The 23,823-nt window shown below is 39.6% G+C and overlaps 1 protein-coding gene across 1 annotated transcript; it reads right to left on the bottom strand.

Annotated features, from left to right (window-relative positions):
- Positions 1 to 679: 679 nt before the first annotated feature.
- Positions 680 to 23,123, bottom strand: LOC128737889 (neurofilament heavy polypeptide). The gene is made up of 5 exons (XM_053832636.1): positions 21,258 to 23,123; positions 1,713 to 1,929; positions 1,458 to 1,639; positions 1,259 to 1,402; positions 680 to 1,198 (listed from the first exon to the last, which is right to left on the bottom strand). Exons 1-5 carry the CDS (start codon positions 23,106 to 23,108, stop codon positions 1,088 to 1,090), a joined length of 2,505 nt encoding a protein of 834 aa, XP_053688611.1. The 5' UTR covers positions 23,109 to 23,123; the 3' UTR covers positions 680 to 1,087.
- Between the last annotated feature and the right edge of the window lie 700 nt (positions 23,124 to 23,823).

Genomic DNA, 23,823 nt, shown 5'->3' with positions numbered 1-23,823 from the left:
CAATCGTTTCCCGTCCCGGTTCAAGACCCCACAAACCCGGTCCAGCCTAGCCCAGCCCAGCCGAGCTCAGCTCGGCAATTCGGACGACTACCGTAAGCTCTAAGTATGTTATAATTGCTTGTTAATACTCTCATAACTTTAGGAAAAACGGCTGCTTATCTGCGCGCGCACGGAACCGGAAGTGCACTGTACTTGAGGGTAATTAGCCGCGAACTGGAGCTTTTAGATTGAAGCTGTAAAATATGCCAGGCGAGTTTATTGACGATGGAAAATTGCGAAACCATCGGGGCGATCATCGACCAGATCCGGTGCGTTGCCGAGCTGCCTGTGCCTGTGCAGTCAGTCAGTCAGGTTTTGCATATTATTATTTGCCAAACTGTTGTTCACTTATTCATTCATTCATTCATTGCTTTACGCACCCAACAACTTGGGTTGGGCTCACGGGTCGGTCTTCTAAACGCCGAAACATAACTGGGCGCAACTTACAGCAATTGAACGTTTCCTGGAAAAGGGGTTACAACACTAATTCGCTGTTGGGTGTTGTGCTGATTCGATTCGGGATTCGGGAAGCGTCTGCGTTCGGTGGGAGAAAAAATTTCATCGATTTGGCCCCCGTAGGGGGAGTTAATTAGTGTTAAAAGAAATTTGGATTTCAATAAAGTCTAAAAATTTACTCTACAACAACATTCCAACATACCTATTCTTTTTATTGTACAGACATTTTCTTTAGCAACAATTACCAGTAAAAAAGCAGTAGCTCAGACGGTTAAGTATCATTGGACAGATTGATCGGGTTTTTTTTAAACTTTAGAATACATGCTGGCATCTGACAACACCCTCTTTTTGTGATTGCGAAGGTTGTAACTTGTTTTTTTTTTTTGGTATTTTGATTACACTCGCGCGACGACACCACGTAAAACGTTTAACGAAATATATCTATATGTATATATACCTACTTGTTTTGCAGCTTCTTGTTTACATTCGCGGTTTTTCCTCTAATGCAGTTTGCTGTATATATTATATAGACATAAAAAATAATCAATAACATAAAATATCGAGTACTGAGACATATGGGGCGGCATACGGGTCAGCAGGCACAATTTTTCTTTGGACTGGAATCTGTTCGGCCGCCGGCCAGGGCGAACCGTTCCGAATCCACGATATCTCCCGTGTTGATCTGCTTGTCATTCGTCAGGATCTAAAAATTGTTTCCACATTAAAAAAAAACATTGCAACTGGTCTACGTATTCAAACAAACCTTATTGACTAAAGATTTGGCAGCTTCTTCAATATTGACGTTTTCCTTAGCGGATGTTTCGAACCAACCGGCAAAGCCGTTCTCCTGCACGTACTCATCCAGTTTGGCCGGTGTCGTAACAATACCTTGCTTCTGTTGATCACTCTGTCAAAGAAATAAAAATTGAAACCCTCACGCGGAACCACGCTGGGAGACCCACCTTATTCGCCAACAATATACACGGAATCGGCTTTCCGTCGGGTAGTTGAACTTTCGAGTCTAGATCCTGCTTCCACTTGATGACCGCATCGAAGGTGGCACTCCGCGTCACATCGAACACGATGAAGGCGCCAACGGCTTCCTTGTAGTACACGCGAGTCATGTTGCCGAATCGTTCCTGACCTACGAAAGAATAACCATTTATTTTTAATTAATCTAAGAAAACCAAAAACAGAATGAAAGCAATTAAACCTACCAGCAATGTCCCACAGCTGCAGCCGGATGATGGTGTTCTGGTCCCAGTTGAGTACTTTTAGCGCGAAATCGACACCGATCGTGGCGCGGTAGTTTTGGCTGAAGAACTGATGCACGTACCGCTTGATGAAGGACGTTTTTCCGGTGCCCAGCTCACCAATGACAAGGATTTTGTACAGGTGCTCCCGCTTTTCGGACGGTGCCGAGGACATATTTGCCTGAAATCAAAACGGACACAAAAGAGTTAATGTCTAACGTTGTTTTTGTCATTTGTTTTAGAAAAATATCGGAAATTAGTAGGAATATTCCATTTTGGTGGATTATTGACCCTACTAGCACAGTTGTTAAAAAATAGTGGCGGCAACCGATACATAACTAATTCCAGTCATAAATAGGTTGCTGCAATGTGAAGTGCGGGGGTGTTGCCCAAGACTGAAAAATTAAAGTCGATCATGTATCGAAAAATACGTTGAGGCAATCTTCTTATTAAGTGGTTTTATAACCACTTTTGAAATATTTTGCCATATTCAGAAAATCTAAAGAGAGATTCATCAGTTTATTCGACATTTGAAGAGAGACCAGAGTTGAAATTCATCAGTGGCAGTGATAATTTCTCTCTTTATTTCCCTACCTGCAAACTTTCTCTTGGCCTAAGAAAGCCATTGAAAAAATAAATAAAACTAAAAGAACTATTTTTTTTAATAACAGTAGCCTTTTTACAATAGACGGGGGGAACATCAGAAGAAAGTAATGAAATAAAGGTATTAATCGTATCTCCAGAGCGTGACAAGACGTGAAGCGGAAATTAGGTAAGGGTAATTGAATCAACGCTTACTAAGTTTGTATCAAGCCATAATGGGAGCCAATCGTATCTGGATTTGAACCTCTTCCTTATCTAACTTTCCGCTTCACGCCTTAACACACTCTGTTTGGATACTATACACAATTAAAAACACGGCTATCTATATTAAAAATTTCCCATTTATACAATACGTTACTCTGAGATACTGTTCGATACCCTGTTTTGACATTTATTTAAATGAAATTTCGAAAATTTTAAATTTTGCCGAATTCAATAAATTTTTGTAACCAAATATGACTCCAGACATGCCACCATAACTTTTTTATGAATGTATCTCAATGATCTCAATCGCAATGAAGATCTCAATGATTGTGAAAAAATAGTAAAGTACCTTGTTTCACCTACTTTAACATTTCTAAAAATATTTTTTTGAATTTACTCCTGTAAAATGCCATTTTCTCATAAAACTCAAATGTGCGACCCCTGAATCGCGTCAACCAATGTTGACGTCATATAAAAGTTCTGTTGTGACACCCTAAGCTATCATTAGAAGGGTGAGTCCCCGGGTTTTCTGACATAGTGCTATTTTGTGACACTCTACTGGGTACGCAATTTTTATTTTTGATATAAATTTTTTGAAAAGAAGCAAAGCAAAGCCTGGGTGCTAATTCCGTTATCGAAATTTGACCTTCTGTTTTATACGACAGACTTCGCAACCAGCTCACAGTGGTCCAATCAGCGAAATACTTGATCGTGTAAAATTGCGCGCCAAAACGTGAAGTTTTTCGCATATAGTGTTCTATATAGGCATATAGAAATGCTCCTAAATTCATGGTATAACAAACCCCTTCTTGTGAGAGAAATCTTTGGGTGATTAATTCCCTTAAAAGTGAGATACGAAATTTATTTTCTCGTACATTCGAGATACAGGTTTAGTACTTTCGGCAAAGTTGTAGTAAATATCAATGCATACAACTTTGTCAAAGACACCATACTTATATCTCTTCATGGAAATTATCTATAATGCGTTATTTGTGGACATACCCTTTAAAACAGTTTTTAAACCCTGACTTATTCTGGTCAACTTTTACGTGTTCATAATGTTCTAGAAAGTTGTGTATCTTGCTAAAATCAACGTTTTTTCAGAACATTATTATACGTGATTTTCTGAAGTTTCGGAGATTTTGAGCTTTTTTGATGAAAAATAGGACTTCTTTGAGCTTAAATATTTCCCAAGGTGGCAAATGGTGGCAGATCAAACAACTCGTACTTAAAAGTACAACAAAAAGATGTGTTGCTTATTTTATTTTTTGTTTGAGAAAAGTTAATTGTTAACTGTTTGTGAATTCGTGTTTTCTAATTGAATAGTTATTTAGTTATTCCGAGAAAATACGGCCTTCTGTGACTTTTGTTGAAATTCGGCCATTTGGATTTCAGCCATTCGTGATTCGACCATTTGTGTTTCGGCCATTTGGATTTCAGCCGATTATGAGTGTGATCTCATTGAAAAGACACCAATCGAAGGTATTGAACAAAATAGACTTAAGTTAGTTATTTGGAAGCTTTTCTCTGATAGGCTTTCTTTGATATTTCTTTAAAATAGGCGAAAAAACTGCTGGTAACTTAAGGGGGCATAGTACTTTTTACGCCATATTTTAGGCCTTATTTTTTATTATTTTTTTTTATTTTTTTTTCTTGATAACGCGAAAGGCGAATCGATTCGGGTTTTTGCATTGTAAACATTGTATTTTGTACTAATATTTACAATTTTGTTTACATATGGGAACCTCTTCCCTCCCTCCCCTACGGCTCCTTGAACATGATCATTCGAAAAAAACATGAATTGCGGTACCATGGATTGGCGCTTGGGGGCTTATCCAAAACGACATGAAAGTATATTAAATTATCTCGTCAAACCCATCCTTTTTTTGAAATTCGAACACATAACAAACATGGCTGAGATGGAATTTTAAAGCAACTATAACTTTTGAGGATTCAAACAGATACAGACAATTGACACTTGCTTTTAAAGGTTTTTTGTTGTACTTTTAAGTACGAGTTGTTTGATCTGCCACCATTTGCCACCATTTGGAAATATTTAAGCTCAAAGTAGTACTATTTTTCAAAAATGCTCGAAATCTCCGAAACGGCAGAAAATTGCGTATAATAATGTTTTACAATACATTGATTTTAGTAAGATAAACAACTTTCTAGAACACTATGAACACGTTAAAGTTTACCTGAATAAGTCAGGGTTTAAAAACTGTTTTAAAGGGTTTGTCCACGAATAACGCCATTTCCATGAAGAGATATAAGTATGGTGTCTTTAACAAAGTTGTTTACGTTGATATTTACTACAATCTTGCCGAAAGTACCAAACTTGTATCTCGAATGTACGAGAAAATAAATTTCGTATCTCACTTTTAAGGGAATTAATCACCCAAAGATTTCTCTCACAAGAAGCGGCTTGTTATACCAAGAAATGTTCCTAAAGAAACTATATGCAAAAAACTTCACGTTTCGGCGCTATATCAAACGATCACGTATTTCGCTGATTGGATCACTGTGCAGCTGTTAGAATACAGGACAATGCGGGGTCAGTGCTACGATCCTATTGACTCTAACAGCCTCTCCCAGCCAATTTTTTGTAAAGAGAATCTCTCATTTTTATCAGCTAGCTCGACCAAACCTCGTGATTTTAGTTTAGTTATGACCTTGAAATGCGGTCAGGCATATACTAATATTTTTTGAATCGATGGTTCTACAATTGATGAAAGGACGGTAAGGGAAAGTAATGAAGAAGGATTTGTTGGGAATGGAGGGGAAAGAGTGGAAAGGAAGGGGGTGTGCGGGATAATAGGAAGCTACGCTGAACAAGTTGTCGTTGTGACTCCTACCTTTTGTCCAATGCTGGAAGGTGCATGGGTCGAACCAAGCTATAATCTGAGATTATAACCCGATTCGAACCCACAACACCCGCCAGGGCATGTGGCTCGCTGGTACCCGTGTTCCTATGAACCACAGAGGCGTTGGACAAAAGGAGTCTGCACAACCCCCCTTATTAATGTAGCGACATGGGTTAGGCTATTTTTAGACACAATTTGTGCCTCTTCCTCCACCTACTGTAGAAACCACCGACCGAGAAGTTTGATATAACTTTGTGTTTACTGGCGGGACAACGACACTATGCAGGCCCTTGTGGCTTACAAGGTACTGCGTATGAACGCCGTTCGTCTGCCAGCGTGTTAGCCGCGGTTCTCAGCGTGGGGTTTCGGGGGAAGGCTCCGTTCCTGTGAAAATCGACCAAACCTCGTGATTTTAGTCATGACCTTAAAATGCGGTCAGGCATTTAATATTTTTTGAAACGATGGTTCTACAATTGATGAAGGGACGGTAAGGAAAAGTAATGAAGAAGGATTTGTTGGGAATGCAGTGAAAAGAGTGGAAAGGCAAGGGTTGGAGTAATAGGTAGCTATTACCGTCCCTTCATCAATTGTAGAACCATCGTTTCAAAAAATATCAGCTGGCTGCATGATCATGCGAGTCTCACGGTTAGTTGGGGAGCTATCTGGTGCTTTGATGTTATAACTCCCGGAATCAAGGCGCGACCGTTCTTGCACTTTAACCGCGCACGAAGAGTAAGAAGGATACATTCTCATGAAACTAATGTTGGTCGTAGTTTATGGTTGTCGCGCGAATAAATGAATTGTAAAAGAGGCAGCTGAGGAGTTACTGACTTCCCAAGCAGCATTTTAAGTTTTGTCATGTTCCTTTAGTGGTTTTTATGACCGATTTCATAAAACCGCTAATAAAACTATGGGCTCCACTAGAGCCTTCTAGTGACCGCTATGAAATTGTCTTTCGACCAAGAGCTCCATTTTTTAGAAGATTTTTATAATCTCTTTTAGAATCAGGCCATAAACTCAAGTAGATATATTACATTTTGCTGGAAGCAGCAATAAAACCGATTTAATTTAATGAAGCTTGTGCTAATAAGCTATAAAGCATTTAGTTTGCTGCGTAAAAAGTTAAGCCATGCAGACAGTTTAATTTACTTGAAAATATATATCCGTAAGTAGGTAAGTTGAAATTTTACTGCCAAATTATCCTGAACGACTTGATTTATAGCTACCATAATAATATTTCCGAAAGAATCAATAGTAAATTTTCGACAGTTTCCATAGTTGTGCAGCATAAGCGTATTAAAATTTATCGTGCATATTGGAATGATAAGTGGCTAAAATTAACGCGCCATCAAAGTTTTGCAATTAATCAAAATTCAAAAATTTGCATTGCAAAATGAGTATATTCGATCAGTCAATTTTAGTTTCTAGCAAAGTCTAGTTGCATTTTGACATGAAAGTCGATTAGTAATAACTTGCTTTCTGTAACTTACATTTTGCCTTGATGAACTGTTGTTCGATAGAAACAAAGAATATTAGAAAACGGCAATATGGCCTCGATTGCAGTGTTATCTGTTTTTCTTCATAATAACAGTAATAAATCTGTTTGGTCAAGGTGTTACCATTTTAGTAACACCAAAAAACTAACAGGTTTATTGCGGTTTAACAAACAACCGCAATAAGATTAACTTTAATTGATGCGCTATATTGCATTGCTACGCCCCACTTATAGTAAGTATATAAGCGATATGTTACAGCCAACCACAATAAATTTGCTTTATTATTTATTACTATGGTTTTATAATTTGATATAAGCAGTTTTGAATTGTGCCATATTTGTACTGCGCAACACCATGATAAAACTAGATAATAATTAATACCGCTATAAAACCTTTATAAAATTCAAATAAAACCAAGCGGCTTTAGAATTTTTACTTGGGTTTAGACAAAGGTTGTAATGGTCAAAGGAGGAAAAATTCTTAGAGAGTTAGGCAAACAAAAAAAAAACAGTTTTGTGAGATTATGTTGCGTTATTTAATAATCAGAATATGACAGCATATGGGTCATTCCACGTGAAAAAACCAAAACAAAGTTAGACGTGATACCCTTTGCAATTTTCAAAAAAATACTATAGCATCTGTAGCATTCCTCTGAACGTTTTAATACTCAACTGGCAGGAAAAACCAGACAATTCGGCTCACTCGGTTATCCAGTACAAGTCATCAGAATCCGGGAATGTCCCACAAAATCCGGGAAGTCTGGTCTGTCTACCATAATTGCGCTGGGGGCTCTGTAGCCGCAAGATTGCCGAGTTGGCTTTGATATGCGAATGATTGCGGTTTCGAATCTAGCAGTACCACCCAGCCAACATTTTCGTACGTATATCAAAGTAACATATGAGAAATATGTGCTGATATATATCTAGAAAAATCGCATTAATTGCACGAAACCAGCATATGCGTACTATTTTGGAGGCAATATACGTACTGCAGATTATGCGTAAACAATTGACATTCATAAGTATTTGTATACGACGAGATCCAACTTAACATGATTAGCTCCATAATGCTATACAATTCTTTGATGAAAATCGTATGTGAATCAGTCGTCATCATTTTGCACGATTGAATATAATCTAGGGTGCGATTTAATAAGCTTTGTGTACGACTTCGATTTTGTTTAGAGATATTTAAAATGATTTTCATACATTGATATTGTAGCCCTCCAAACTGCTCAGCGGGAAGGGAAGGGAAGGGTAATGGTGCTAAAACGGATAGAAACGGTTGTGCGTCACGGCTATTCCTCAATACAATAAGTGTTTCCGTCGCAAACAGAAACCGATGGAAATCAACCAACAATTAGGATAATATCACGATGAATAATGCTACCAGAAACACAATGATCGAGTTTATATTCGGGTCACACCTCAGGAGAAAAATAAACGACCAGGACTGAAACTCCTTTCGAGCTCGCAAACGAAATTTACAATCAAGGTGAAGATAAAATTAGAGGACGGTGACGCTGTTGGTAAAACTCTAGATTATATATACAATTTACAGGTTTATTTGCCCTCTCCCGACAATTTTGGCTTAAATCTAGGTTACTTGCTTATCTAAGGCTGGTGGAACGACCTTCTCCTCTCAACACCGACGACGGTTTTTCCACACACGGCAATTTAGATGTTAATGTGGTCAAAGTGGCCTCGGCCACCGTAGCTTGATGGTACGGGGTATTGTTCTCGTCCCGCAATGAGTGTATCAACAGCTACGTTACCAAAAGCAAGGGTGTTCGAATTGCAGATATGTTGAATTAGCCGCAGCGAGGCTTTTGCGGCGGGTACGGTCAGCAGTAGACACCGGATGGTATTGCGACTCGGCCTGTACCAAACGATCCAACGGCCAAGAACACCGATTAACTCGCTCTGCGCCGAATGCTGACGGGCACGCAGGCTCACTGGGTACAGTTGCTAGCGCTGATGTTCTGCGCCTGTGAAATAGTCCAAGAATAAAAAGGTCCCTCGAGGACCTTTTCGAGGGATATTAGCCTTTTTCACACACCAGCCTTAGTTTTTCCTACACCAGCCTTAGTTTACTTTTGCACATTTTATAATTTGCTTAAAACTATTTTTACCTTTTTTCTTCCTTGTATATCGGCACTATTACTTTTATAATTCTTTTTATCCACGTTTGTTTCTTCGTTACGTGTTTGTAAATTGTTCGCTTTTAGCTCTTTCTGTGTTTTTATAGCTTAACACTAGAATAAACAATAGATTTTACAATAGACTTTTTACTTTCCACAATACACTTTTTTTTTAACCACTTGACAATTACCTAGTTTAGTCCTTTTAACTTTACACAACACACGACAAAATCTTCCTTTTTATCTCACCGACAATAATCAAATCGATTTAAATATATTTTTAAAATAGTAACGGACAAAACGATTCTCGCGCACTATTGTCGTTTACTTTTCCAAACATCAAATGATATGTTCATCGAGCCTGAACCCTTTTATAAGTTCGGTCAGTTAAAAATTGAATCTTTAAAAGTTTTTCAATTTTTAACAATCTTTTGTCCTGGCAACCATTATTTACTGTATAATACCCTATGGCTCTGAATACCTTGGTTGTGTTTCTCATGGTATCTGTGGGCAACCCTGTGGGGGGGGGACCCCTCCGTCTATCGGGGACGTGGAGGGTTATCCCACTTACAGAGGAATCTTCTGGTTGTATTTGAAAAGGCCTTCCCGAGTGAGTTACCGCTCCGTCCCAGACGAGAGACGCCAGACGTGGAGGGATATAACTCACCCAGTCGATCGCATCACCGTTTCTCTGGTAGATAATTGAGAGAGCTATCCGAAGTGAGCGATCCGTCCGTCCCGGTCGCACTGCGACAGACTTGGAGGGATATCGCTCACGTCGTTGACTGCTAACTCAAACCTGTTGAACTATGCCCGAGAGAGCTTTCCTAAGTGAGTGACCCGTCCGCCCCTCGCAAAGCGAGAGACTTGGAGGGTTATCACCCACTCAGTAGACAGCTTACTCAGGTTGTTTTAGATATGCCCGAACAAGCTTACCCGTGTGAGTGACCGCTCCACCCGAAGGTTTGGAGCGCTATCAATCACACAGTCGACAGCTTGCTCAGAGATGGACTTAGGAAATTTGGATTGGGAATTATGAGCAGATTAAAAAAAGCATGTTAAATTGGCAGAGTTAATTTTATAAAAAATATGTAAACGAAGGTTACAATGCCCTATCAACCCTCTCTTCCTCTTATTTTACTAGCATTTTTTACTTTCCTGTTGTATGGACTTTTTTTTGTTTATGTATGAGCATGGAGATTGATTTGTTCGCGACCCAAATCATTTCCAACTCCCCTTAATACGTTCCTGTTCCATCTCTGTGTTCTCACTTTGCTTCTGCACTCACTGGCAGAAGCAAAAGAGCTCACCCCAATACTTAAGTGTATCTAACAGTACCGTTAGTTGCCAACAGTGAATGTGTGCCATTTCTATTAAAGAGAAGCAAACAAGCAAGCATCATGGACTTAAAATTTTCTCGGGTAAGTATTTCATAAAATTTTCTAAAAAAATGGATTGAAAACCGGTCTTTCCTAACAGTTTTTGTGGTGCACCGTTAATGCAAGCTGGGTCGTATGTACCCTAATCGGTTAACGTTACATTTGGCGGTTTTAATCAGTTTGCATAAGCGAAAAATTATTAGGAAGGAGTGTGTTTTCGATAATCGATATATATATAAAAAATTACAAACACACATATATTATTTACCCTATCTTTCTCTACTTTCAGCGAGCCAAAATTAAATATCTCTCCCTAGATTCCGGACTTTGCAACGGTAAGTATTTACATATTTCCTTTGGACTTTCAACTATTATTTTATCTTTCTTAATTTCCCAGTGTTAGGTTTGCTCCGGAGAACATACCCATGGATTAATCGTTTTTATTAGCGAGTTAATACGAGCTAGAACTCAGCCGAGGACATCGTTTGCATCTTCTTGGCATTGTATGCCTCTGCCGAGGAAGCTGGATGGAATTTTTTTTCATTTGCCTATGGAGTAACTAGGTGCAGAAATTATAGAACGAACCTGCATCTATCTATCCTTTCCTCTTTACCCTTTCTCCTCATTCCTATCCACTGTCTGTTTTTCGGTTTTTCTGCGTTAGCAATTTTTTCATGCCCGAAAAATCCTGGAAGACGAATAACCGGTCGCGCGCGTGAGAGTGTAATAAGCCTTTAAAGACTCGCGGGCACTCGGGTGTCCCGGATTTTTCGATTTTGTTGTACGTAGGAACGGATGCTCGCGTTTGTCGTTCGGTAAATCTGTATTTTGTCAACAGTGATTTTAAAATCTGGGAAAAATAGCGTGACGTTCGGGAACCGACTAGTTTCGGAACCGAGATTCCTAAAGAATCTTTATTAGTTATGCCGCGCATATAAGTGTTACATTTGGACTAAATACGATTACAGGTAAGTATAAATTGCAGTTTGTCAGCCAGGTAAGTATGATACTCTCCTAAATTCCCTGGCTACCTCAACCAGAGGATTTTAAAGTTTTCCTTCGGAGCACGATGTATCATACACTCGTGCCCTTCACAAACATTGTTTTCTTTTTCGCTATCTCTGGAATCAATATTCCAGCAGATGCAACAATTTTGTGAATAAAATGTTAGACGTTTTCTGAGTATAATGCGTTCCAGCATTATACCCTTCACAAGTATTGTTTTTCGCTAACTCGGGAGGTACCTGTCCACGATAAGCAACAATCTTGTGAATAAATTAGTACGGGAAAAGTATTTTTTCCAACTTTCTTTACAATGCGAAAGTTTCAATTGGTTTACTAGTTCATCTTAAAATCCGGGTACTACTTTCGCGTACCATCCACCACCATTGATGGATTTAAAAATTTCGTAATTATTGCTAGACTTTGTTTAATTGTGTTATCTTTTAGACAACTTTGGTAAAATATAAGCACAGAACACGCGTCAATAAGTGCGGTCCTGCGCATCTGAAGTATGTTTTTTCGTTTGTGCCACGATCCGAAATCCTCGTTTTCAAAACCTGCCATGTTTTTGCCGCGCCGTTAACGGAACAATTCGCTATCCGATGCCTTCTCAGACAGCGCGTAAAAATCGTCTTCTCTTTAGAATTTCATCAGGGATTGGCCATTAGACCCATCGTAATGAGCTTCCACTCGGGTACTGGCCTTAGTGTTCCGGCTTTGGGACTTAATACACGTTTGCGATGTCTCGAGTTTTGCGTACGGGTACATTTTCGTGGATTCAAACGCGACTTTCCCGACGACCATGCCGACACGGTCTCGGCAGACAATGATTTAATGTTGTGCAAGAATTTTATCTGTGAACTTGAGATCCTACCTAACCTACATGATTCTTTTCCTAAATTTTCTACCGGATCACCTTCGGCGATCGTTTGCTTGGATACGTTCTCCGGCGAATCAAAACGCCGCATTTCCTGCGTAGGCATATTATGCATTTGTGTGGCATGAAACCTCCACGGGTATGCATTGAATGAAAAATTGGTAATCTAAACTATTAACTTTCGTTTGGAGGACGAAACCAAGTTCACAAAACAGGGCCCTGTTTTCTACTCCCCTTACCGAGGTTTTAGAAGCTGAAATCAGATGTAGTAATTAATATATTCGTAGGTTTTTTGTGTTGGGCGCCAATTTGTAGCCCTCCAAACTGCTCAGCGGGAAGGGAAGGGAAGGGTAATGGTGCTAAAACGGATAGAAACGGTTGTGCGTCACGGCTATTCCTCAATACAATAAGTGTTTCCGTCGCAAACAGAAACCGATGGAAATCAACCAACAATTAGGATAATATCACGATGAATAATGCTACCAGAAACACAATGATCGAGTTTATATTCGGGTCACACCTCAGGAGAAAAATAAACGACCAGGACTGAAACTCCTTTCGAGCTCGCAAACGAAATTTACAATCAAGGTGAAGATAAAATTAGAGGACGGTGACGCTGTTGGTAAAACTCTAGATTATATATACAATTTACAGGTTTATTTGCCCTCTCCCGACAATTTTGGCTTAAATCTAGGTTACTTGCTTATCTAAGGCTGGTGGAACGACCTTCTCCTCTCAACACCGACGACGGTTTTTCCACACACGGCAATTTAGATGTTAATGTGGTCAAAGTGGCCTCGGCCACCGTAGCTTGATGGTACGGGGTATTGTTCTCGTCCCGCAATGAGTGTATCAACAGCTACGTTACCAAAAGCAAGGGTGTTCGAATTGCAGATATGTTGAATTAGCCGCAGCGAGGCTTTTGCGGCGGGTACGGTCAGCAGTAGACACCGGATGGTATTGCGACTCGGCCTGTACCAAACGATCCAACGGCCAAGAACACCGATTAACTCGCTCTGCGCCGAATGCTGACGGGCACGCAGGCTCACTGGGTACAGTTGCTAGCGCTGATGTTCTGCGCCTGTGAAATAGTCCAAGAATAAAAAGGTCCCTCGAGGACCTTTTCGAGGGATATTAGCCTTTTTCACACACCAGCCTTAGTTTTTCCTACACCAGCCTTAGTTTACTTTTGCACATTTTATAATTTGCTTAAAACTATTTTTACCTTTTTTCTTCCTTGTATATCGGCACTATTACTTTTATAATTCTTTTTATCCACGTTTGTTTCTTCGTTACGTGTTTGTAAATTGTTCGCTTTTAGCTCTTTCTGTGTTTTTATAGCTTAACACTAGAATAAACAATAGATTTTACAATAGACTTTTTACTTTCCACAATACACTTTTTTTTTAACCACTTGACAATTACCTAGTTTAGTCCTTTTAACTTTACACAACACACGACAAAATCTTCCTTTTTATCTCACCGACAATAATCAAATCGATTTAAATATATTTTTAAAATAGTAACGGACAAAACGATTCTCGCGCACTATTGTCGTTTACTTTTCCAAACATCAAATGATATGTTCATCGAGCCTGAACCCTTTTATAAGTTCGGTCAGTTAAAAATTGAATCTTTAAAAGTTTTTCAATTTTTAACAATCTTTTGTCCTGGCAACCATTATTTACTGTATAATACCCTATGGCTCTGAATACCTTGGTTGTGTTTCTCATGGTATCTGTGGGCAACCCTGTGGGGGGGGGGGACCCCTCCGTCTATCGGGGACGTGGAGGGTTATCCCACTTACAGAGGAATCTTCTGGTTGTATTTGAAAAGGCCTTCCCGAGTGAGTTACCGCTCCGTCCCAGACGAGAGACGCCAGACGTGGAGGGATATAACTCACCCAGTCGATCGCATCACCGTTTCTCTGGTAGATAATTGAGAGAGCTATCCGAAGTGAGCGATCCGTCCGTCCCGGTCGCACTGCGACAGACTTGGAGGGATATCGCTCACGTCGTTGACTGCTAACTCAAACCTGTTGAACTATGCCCGAGAGAGCTTTCCTAAGTGAGTGACCCGTCCGCCCCTCGCAAAGCGAGAGACTTGGAGGGTTATCACCCACTCAGTAGACAGCTTACTCAGGTTGTTTTAGATATGCCCGAACAAGCTTACCCGTGTGAGTGACCGCTCCACCCGAAGGTTTGGAGCGCTATCAATCACACAGTCGACAGCTTGCTCAGAGATGGACTTAGGAAATTTGGATTGGGAATTATGAGCAGATTAAAAAAAGCATGTTAAATTGGCAGAGTTAATTTTATAAAAAATATGTAAACGAAGGTTACAATATACGATTTGTGGTGTACTGGGCAGGCCATTCGAGGTAAATGATATAATTGAAGACAGTACTGTCATGAAGGAGCAAGGTAGGTAAAGTAGAGTTAGCATTGAAGAATACGCAATACACGCAAGCACGGATCAAAATTCATATGCTTTTTCGCTGACTCAATAGCGATATTAGCAAAAGAAATGCAGTGCAGGTTACAGCAAACACCCGGGCGATATCACAATAGATCAACAGTACTGGTCGCAGGGATGAGTCCAAACAAGAAAAAAATCGCAACTGCACGTCATGAAAGGCCGAACCAGCACAAATGCAATACGAAACAAATGACTACTGCTGCTTGGGAGTAGTATAACATTCTCATTGTTAAAATTTCCCTGATTTATTACTTTTTGTCTATCCAACATGCTGAACTAGCAAGGAAGCAAGCGAATGTTAACCAGACGCACGCTGCTGTTGCAGATCATATTAAATTTTACTTTAACTCGAACTTTTTATCTCGAAGAATAACGATTTAACAGCATTTCACAGGAGATGGTTAGCTTATTTTCTATGGCAAACATGGACTAGAAGACATAGACTAGAAGACTAGGCTAGAAACATGGAAATACATGTGTGAGAGAAACAATTTACCGAAATCCAACAAAAGCTAGTAAAAATTTCCCCAGTATCCATTAAGATTTTGAAGTTCATGGCTCGACAGAACGTCAAATGCAATTTCGAATCAATAAAAGTAAAGTTCTTTTCGTGTGGTGCGATGGGAGTGATACTCTTCATTATAAGTTATAATTCATTATAATACTGTTCGTTATGTTGAAATCAGATTTGATTAATTCAGAGTGCAGCACGAGAAAACGCGCAATTATGGGCGAGTTACTAATTCTACATCATGACTTTGCTCGACCACATACTAAAATATTCGGAAAGTAGTGGTTATGAAGTAATACCAAATTTCTTAGATAGCCCTATATATTAGAAGGTTAAGCATATTCTTAGGAGTGAAATATTTTGTGTGACCAAAAACGAATCCTTTGGTGTCAAAATCATGCTTTAATTGAAATCTGCCTATTTTTTCGGATTTCACAAAACCAAAAGGTTTATGACTAAACCGAACATCAATAGAAGTGGTAATGCTCTCCATTATAAACTGTCGAGAGCACACGTCAAGTTATAAGAATGCTTTATCAACTTTATAATTTAATCATTTGTACCGATTATAGCGCAAGAACAAAACGGCCGGAACAATTTTAAGCGAGATTGTGATTTTCCTTCATTACAATGCTCGCCCACATGCTGCTATACAGTCAAAAAATGCATGAGGAATGGTGATCGGGAAGCTTTACATCATCTGCCAGGCTCGCCACATTTGACACAATCCGACTACCATTTATTACGTTCCTCATTCGATTCACAGTCACACAACAAGCGAGCATTTTCTGAATGTCGCAGGATATTCGGATTATTTGCCGCCGGCATCTACCCGCTGCGTGCGACTCCTTCTAGGACTCTAGTTTTATGGGTCTAGTTATCAAAGTACCGGCGAGACCGGCTTCACTATCTCATGTGACGGATGTGTGATCCGGGTTCAAATCCCAACCGCACCGAAGTCACGAATGACCCAAGCTGGTTAAAGTGACTATAATCTAACAAAAAAATATATGTATCTAACTTTTAACGTAACAGGTTAGGAGACTCACCGGCTATACTTCGGCCTCTGTATGTATAAATTCGCACAGTACATGGGCATTTTTAAAAAATATTGTACAAGTTAACCGCCCAGCTAGCTTCGAGGTACGATGCTGGTCTAACAAGCCAATCGTCGTATGTTCGAATCTCGGCTAGGCGGTGCTTGCTAGTTAGAGTCAGTAGGATTGTTGCACTGGCCCCGTAATTTTCCTGTACTCTAACAGCCGGCTGCGAAGTCTGTCGATAAAGAAGGGTAATGTCTAAAGACGGTATAAACCCATGGCTTTGCTTTTTTTTTGTACAGGTTTGGCCCAAAGAATTTTATTACATTTTATACACGGACATAGTAACTAGGTTTATGAACGAAAACAATTAGGGTAATGTCGTTGGCGTCGCACAGTGGGGCAGATTGACCCGGCGCTCGGACAAAACCTCATAACTTCTTTCATATGCTTCGTAGAGCTTTATTGTCTTCAGCAACATTGTTTGTTATAAAATTTCGCATCTTTCTGTAAATTTTATGTAGTTGTATTTTTATTTTATTTTTATTTTATTTAGATGGCGTTGAGATCTAACTTTTTTAATACTGACTTTAGAAATATTGTGTTTTCAGAAAAGTTGTTTGTCCTGTAAAGCTACGTAAAGTTACTGAACATATCAAAATTGTAGGACTTACGGGAATCAAGTTATAAATATTTTAAACACTCAAACACATTTTTTTAAGTATATAGTCGAAATTGGTAGTCTGACGACCTCCTATACAAATTATCACAATCTGTATATCAAGAGTAAGTTAGTATTATTATCCTGTATAGGGTAAATCAACCATTTGTGGACCTTTCTATACATTATTTTGAACTCGTTACGCTAAATACCCAGCCAATGGTACTTACAATATTAGTAACTTTCGATTAAGCCTAAATATATCAATTTCTGCTCCAAATCTCTATATTTTACAGATTTTTTAAAACAGATTGGAATGTCCATTTTCCTTTTATGGACCCTTGTGGTTTACAATAGAATAACCCACTTGTTGAAAACGTCAATTTTAAAGCATTAATAATGAAATGCAGCTAAAATTTTATTAACTCAAATGTGTGCTATGTCTAGTACGTTCTGTTTCATGTCATATATCCTCAGAAATAAGAAGTATAAGCTAATAAATACCGAAATTGTATCCGAGGGACCATTACAGGTAGAGGGTTTACTATATAGGTTAACTTACCCTACTATCTGCTTTAGTGCATTCCACAATAGTCGGAAAATTGCGATTTTTGGCCAAAATTATTTTTTAGTTTCAAATTGATTCTAGATTATATTTGTAACAAAAGAAATGATTTAAACATATAAGAACTCATATTTAGGGTGATTTGGGGAAAAATGATCAAATGTTACCGATATAAATATTTGCCTGACAAAACAAAATTTTCTTTCTCGCGGGGATTCTCCCATTTTGTCATTAAAACTCTCTTCAGATACTAAATAAATTTAGTAACAAAGATAATCAAATTTGTTGAAAGAGTACTTAAAATTTCAAAGACTTGCTAAAAATATGACAATTTTAAAATTATTTTTTTTCGGAAAACGTCAAATTATAGCAAACTTTCAATTCATGTTTTGATACAACATACTTCGAGCTTTCAGACGCACTGTTAGAAACTGCGGCGACAAGAGGCAACAAGAGTTGTTTTTTTGATTAAAGTTTGTGAAAATTTCATTTTTATTATAAGTAGCCTATGGCGCACCACATTGAGTTTAAATTTGTTTTCATTTCATTTTTTAATAGGCTAAAATATCAGTTTTAAAATGATATATAACAATAATATTTACATCCGCGATAACTAGTTAATTTTTTGACTTTTTCAAAATGACTCATTTTTCAAACTTTTGAAATGGGCAACTTTGACGGCTTATTTCTACATGACATTTTTTTTCTTTCAAAATTTTATTCACGAATCATAAAAATATAGACAATTTACTACAAAACCGCGTTTAAGCATGTGCTAAAATGTGAAATTTTACATTCGGCAATTTTGGCCGTTACTTTATATGGAGCCCTTCTTATGTGCATTCATGCAAATTTTTTAATTCATAAGCTTGGCCATACGCAGTAAAAGGATACGAGTGGCGAGATAGGCTGTTACGGCCTCAGCCAAATCCTGGCAGAAGGCACAAAAAATAACGAGTAACTGACAGAGTATAGCAATCTGTTTATCCTGCAAACACGTATCAACATGTTCGACTCTAAATAAACAAAACGGAGGCTAGTTCAATCGAGCTGAAAGTCCAACCGAACATATTCTATTGCCAGTTTGACTTGAAACAGAGCTAATTGGGAAAAAGCTGTTAAGTGGTCGCCTTTACAATGTCCTGAATTCGCGTTATCGACTCCGATGTATCTCATAACGATAATAATGCTATGTCTTACATACACAAGCATGACTGTTTAACGTACAGTACACTCTTAAATCGTTCTACCTGTAAATAGGTCGGATTTAGTTAAAGCTAGGTTGAAACTACTCAAAATGCCCTTAAAGTGTACAAACTCAGATTTTGAGTAGTTTTTCAACCAAAAAATTGGTAGTAGGAACTTTAAAGTACGTTATTTGTCATAGAGAATAATTCAATTATCGGTAACAAGTAGCCAAAATTGGTTGAAATTTTTACCCAAAGTTTGAGTTTGTACACTTTAAGAGCATTTTGAGTAGTTTCAACCTAGCTTTAATTAAATCCGACCTATTTACAGGTAGAATCATTTAAGAGTGTAGGAATGAACTTCGCACTGGCGCGCGCATTTACTAATTTGTAGCCTAAAATGCCGGAAAACATGCATTCGGAAAACTTTAACATCTCCGAACATCGCAACTAGTAGCAGCTAATTTTTTGCTTATTACTAGTTAACACCCTGAATGTTGATTTTATGGTAGTGTCAGAGCGGAAATCTTTTTCTACACACTATTGAAAATTGACAAAAATAACAAATATTTTGTTCTAAAACACTTCGTCAGAACAAAGCCTACTAGAAAAAAATCTGTCTTAATATCACCTAAACTATTAGTTTATAATCCCTTTAATGTGAATTGTCCTTTAAAAGTATAGAATTTTAAGCAGCATGGGACCCAGATACTAAAAGATTAAATGATATTTATTTTTTCATTTTCCAAAATTTTTTTACATTGTGTTTCACCTTCTTTAATGTCTATTGAAAACCTATTTATTAAAACAATTTATGTATATTTCTTATAGATTATGTGTCTACTATACGTAAAATATTAAGTTTGATAGAATATCTCAAATAAAAATTTTGAGGTTTTGTCCGAGCTTTTTCGGGTTCTGCCTCATAGTGCGTCGGGCCACTATTATGGCCGGGTCACCATGATTTTATCATTTTAGTAACTTGTGATATCTTTGTACAGGCATTACTTCTTACTGTGACAGCTAACTTTTCATAATATTGTGAGTTTCAATCGTCTATTCGCCTACTGAATTTAGTGATTGAGTCTTAAAAAAAAATTTTCCAGGCGCAGTGAACTTTTGGGCGTTTTTGGGCGAAATGCTACAAAAGCGCTTATTGTGAAGGCCGGGCCACTTGTGTAGTCATGGTTGGGCCACCATAATTTTAAACGCAGAAGTACAATATTCGCAAGAGAACGTCAGTCACGTGAAATGTGATGAAATAAAGCAAAATTAATACGATAAAAACCTAGATTGTTTTTTCATTGTAGTAGCACACTTTGGAAAAGGGGATTGTAGTAGTATTGATTTTATAAGATCACCAAAATTTCTGCAAAAATGTACTTTATTATTCTTTCAAGCAATCAGTTCAGAACTTTTCCAAAAATCTACCTTAGTCTTAGACCTTTGCAACGATGTATTTAGATCTCCGAAATTCATTTTGAAACGGAAGTTATGGACAAACGCCAAAAGGTGGCCCAACCATGACGACATTCCCCTACAAAATTTGAGATTACCGAATTTCGCAAAAAAAAACTTCTTTGGAATATTTATGATTTTTTCAGACAATGGTTATTCAGAAAATGTATAATTCTTTAACCAACTGTTGTAAAACAATGTTGTTTATGGAAATGTAAGTAAATTGTCTTAGTAATTTAGAATAAATATTATTTGGAAAAGAGTTTTCATAAAACTTTAAGCAGCTGCGAGAAACTCCAATGAAAAGCCGGTAAAAACCAATTGCTAATAGAATATTTTCAAAGTATTTTGGCAATTAAAAGTTTTTTAGTGATAAAATTTCACGAAAACTTTCTTTTTGTTCCTGCGTTATGGTTGAAAAGCTCGATTTTGCCGAACTTTTATCAACTTCAAAGTTCATATTTCAGGAATGCTTGACTTGGATGCTTGGCCGTAAATTGGCATCCTATATTCTATTCAAATTTTTCATGTCAATGATCCGATGTAAATAAGCATTGTTAGCATTTTAAGAGGATTAGCAGTAAAGTAGCCGTATATTTTATTAAACTGGTTTTTGGGTAGCATGATGACTCAAACTAAGGTGACACTTTTTGCATTGTTTTTGCATTGCATTAGTAATGCAATCTCATCAGCAATCTCAGCAATACAGCAATATCATTTAAAAAAAAAGATTTCACATAATTTTCCACAGCAGCGGAAAATTCCGACAAAAAATCGGAAAAACGGAATCGGAAAATATACCTATTTACAAATTGTCAAACTTATTTGCAGCATCCGAACTTTCTGTAATAATTTTTTTAGAATATTGCTCCTTTTCGAAATCTGTAACAGAACTGACGTAATATTGGTCAGTAGTTGCTACAGCCCTTTAGAGTAAACAGTCAATTCACTTAATTACCGAAATAAAAAAACTAAAATCAAAACACTAAACACCCGACCACAACTCATCCCGCCTTATCACAGCCGCACTGCACACTCACTCACCCCGTTGTTGTCGTTCTTCTCCAGCAGCAGATCGCCGTGCGGTGGCATTTTGCAGTCGAGATAATCGGCCGATTCCAGCGAGTATTCACCGGACTGCAGCAGCGATGGTCGCCCGCTGACCAGTTCCTCCTCTTCCGGCGTGAACAGCGTCGGATGCGCAACGTACGCGATTCGGCGGCGTGAGTTCTCGCTCAACTGACTGTCGTCCAGTGAGCCGCGTCCTTCCAGCGAGTTGTACTCCTCGAGCGACTTGTGCTGACTGGCACCGTAGCCGGTCGGGTAGCCCGCACTAGTACCGGGGACAGAATCGATCGAAACCACCGGAGCGAGAAGGGCTGCCGAGTGCTGCTGCTTCGCGGCACTGGACGTACGATCCGGTCGAACCTTGCTGCCGATGTTGAACACTATTGCATCCTGATTGCTGCCGCTGCCACCTCCGCCTCCGCCGGCGGCACCTGGTGGGGAGTTTGTTGGCGAGGTTCTTGTTGTTGTTGTTGTGGGTGACTTTTCTTCCGCTTCACTTGCCTTGAAGCCGGATAGATTAGGGTTTTTTAGGTTGTTCCCCAACTGGTAGGGCTTTGCCGCTTCCTGCGTTCGAACGGTGACTTTCGGTTCGACGGGTTTTGATGATGATGATGGGACTTCCGGGTTTGCGGCGGCCGAGGCGGTGGTGGTGGCGGCGGTGGATTTTTTCTGGGCTTCCTTCTTCATAAAAAAGTTTTTGAATTTATCCGCGGCTTTAGTGTCTAGCGTAGATTGAGCTTTAACGACGTTGTCATGAATTTCTAACGTTTCTACGACGTTGTCGGATTCCGTCGCTTCCGGTGGTGGTTCGACACTTTTAATTTTGATTTTATTAGGTTCGATAATCTGCTTGTTGGAAGAAATGGCAATGTTGCCCTCAATGGCCGTCGTTAATACACGCGGCGAACGGACAGGAACGGGACGACTAATTGGCTTAGAACTCGAACTCGGAGCGGTAGAACTGAGTGCGACCGTCTTCGACTCACCAACACTGGCGACTGAACCGGGTTTCATGCTATCACCGGCGCTTGTCGATGATGACGAAGGCAACACCGACGACTGGGACGACGATTTAACGACTGCAACCGACATCTCGGGTAACTGAACACCGGTGGCAGCGGAAGAAGCCCTAGAACTCCCTTCGCTTCCGACAACCAGTGGCTGTTTGTTGACCAACGTGATTTTCATTTCTGTCTTTTTAGGCGTAATTGTTCGAATTACTTTCGGTTCACTGTCGAGCTGTTCGATCTTGAAGGTGTCGCTGGGTTTATCGCCCTCGTTCAAACTGGTCTCGGAGACGCTTAGGTTGGCTCCTTCCGGGGTTCGCCGCTTGATACTGAGTGGAGTTTCGGCTGTCGACCCCGACACGTCGTCCTCGATGGGGACACCGGTAGGATTGGGAGCCACCTTACCTTTTCGGCCGGCAAGTTTTTTCACAAAACTGGCTGCCCGATTGGTTTTGAGAAGCTTTTTGCTCTTCTTTTCACCGGAAATTTCATCGCTGGATTTAGCGATACTTTGCAGTGCCGATTGTTCCTCGTTGATGGCCGGCAGACTTTCGGTCGATTTCATCTCGTCCATGGCCGGTGTGGATGGAGGAGAAGGAGGTAGACCTTCCCCACTGTATCCCGCCGCATCATCGCTTCTCTTTCGTCCTGGAATAAACTTTTGCGCATTACTTCTTATCTTCTTGAAGGACAACCCGCTCTTCTTTTTCTTTTGTCTCGGCTGGGCACGGACCGGAGAATCGGACATAGACCCAATATCGGAAGCCGTTGCCGATAGGGATTCCACCGTAAGCTCCACCGGACTGTCCTCAGATTCCATCCTCCAGGTTAATGATGGCGGATGGCCGACGACGCTAACGCTTTCACACACCGAGCAACCGACCGTCTGTCTCGAATGCCAGAAAACACTGCGAGCTCGCGTTTAGCAATGTTTTTGTTTTGCTCTCAATATAGTCAATACCACAAGGAAGTAACCAGCACTGGTACGGTACGGCACGACACGGCACGGTACAGTCGGCTCGGTTTTTTGTGGCTCACTGATGACTGATACTGCACACCCGTAGAGAATCTAATTTGATTACTCCGGCAGTGGCTAACCGAAGTCACCGTCTGCCCTGCCGTCGTCTAAGTCGTTACATAAATCACCCATACAACCGCGCGCCGTCACACCGAGAGGCGGGCCTTTACTCGAAGCTGGTCGGGGTACCGCAAAAATAAGTCAAGAATAATAAAAATAACGTATCTCATTCTAAGTTGCGAAAAACAAACGCCGAGAACCAGTCTGGTGCCCGCTTTGATGCCCCACACACCCACCGTTCACCGATGCACCGACCGGCCGAAGGTATCGAATTTCCCGAACGACCTAACCAACCGCCCGGCTAAGTCGAGCGAGCAAGAAACAAGTACTTTGGAAAATGTCGTACTCATACACTGGTGATGGTGTTGTCTGACAATCCAACTAATCGTAATTTTGTAATGAGTTCCGAATTGTACGTTGTTATTGCTTTTTTGTGCTAAAATTCTAATCAAAGGTT

The sequence above is a fragment of the Sabethes cyaneus genome, chromosome 2 (assembly GCF_943734655.1).
Source record: "Sabethes cyaneus chromosome 2, idSabCyanKW18_F2, whole genome shotgun sequence".
NCBI lineage: Eukaryota > Metazoa > Arthropoda > Insecta > Diptera > Culicidae > Sabethes > Sabethes cyaneus.
This window is presented reverse-complemented; position numbering and strand designations above follow the sequence as displayed.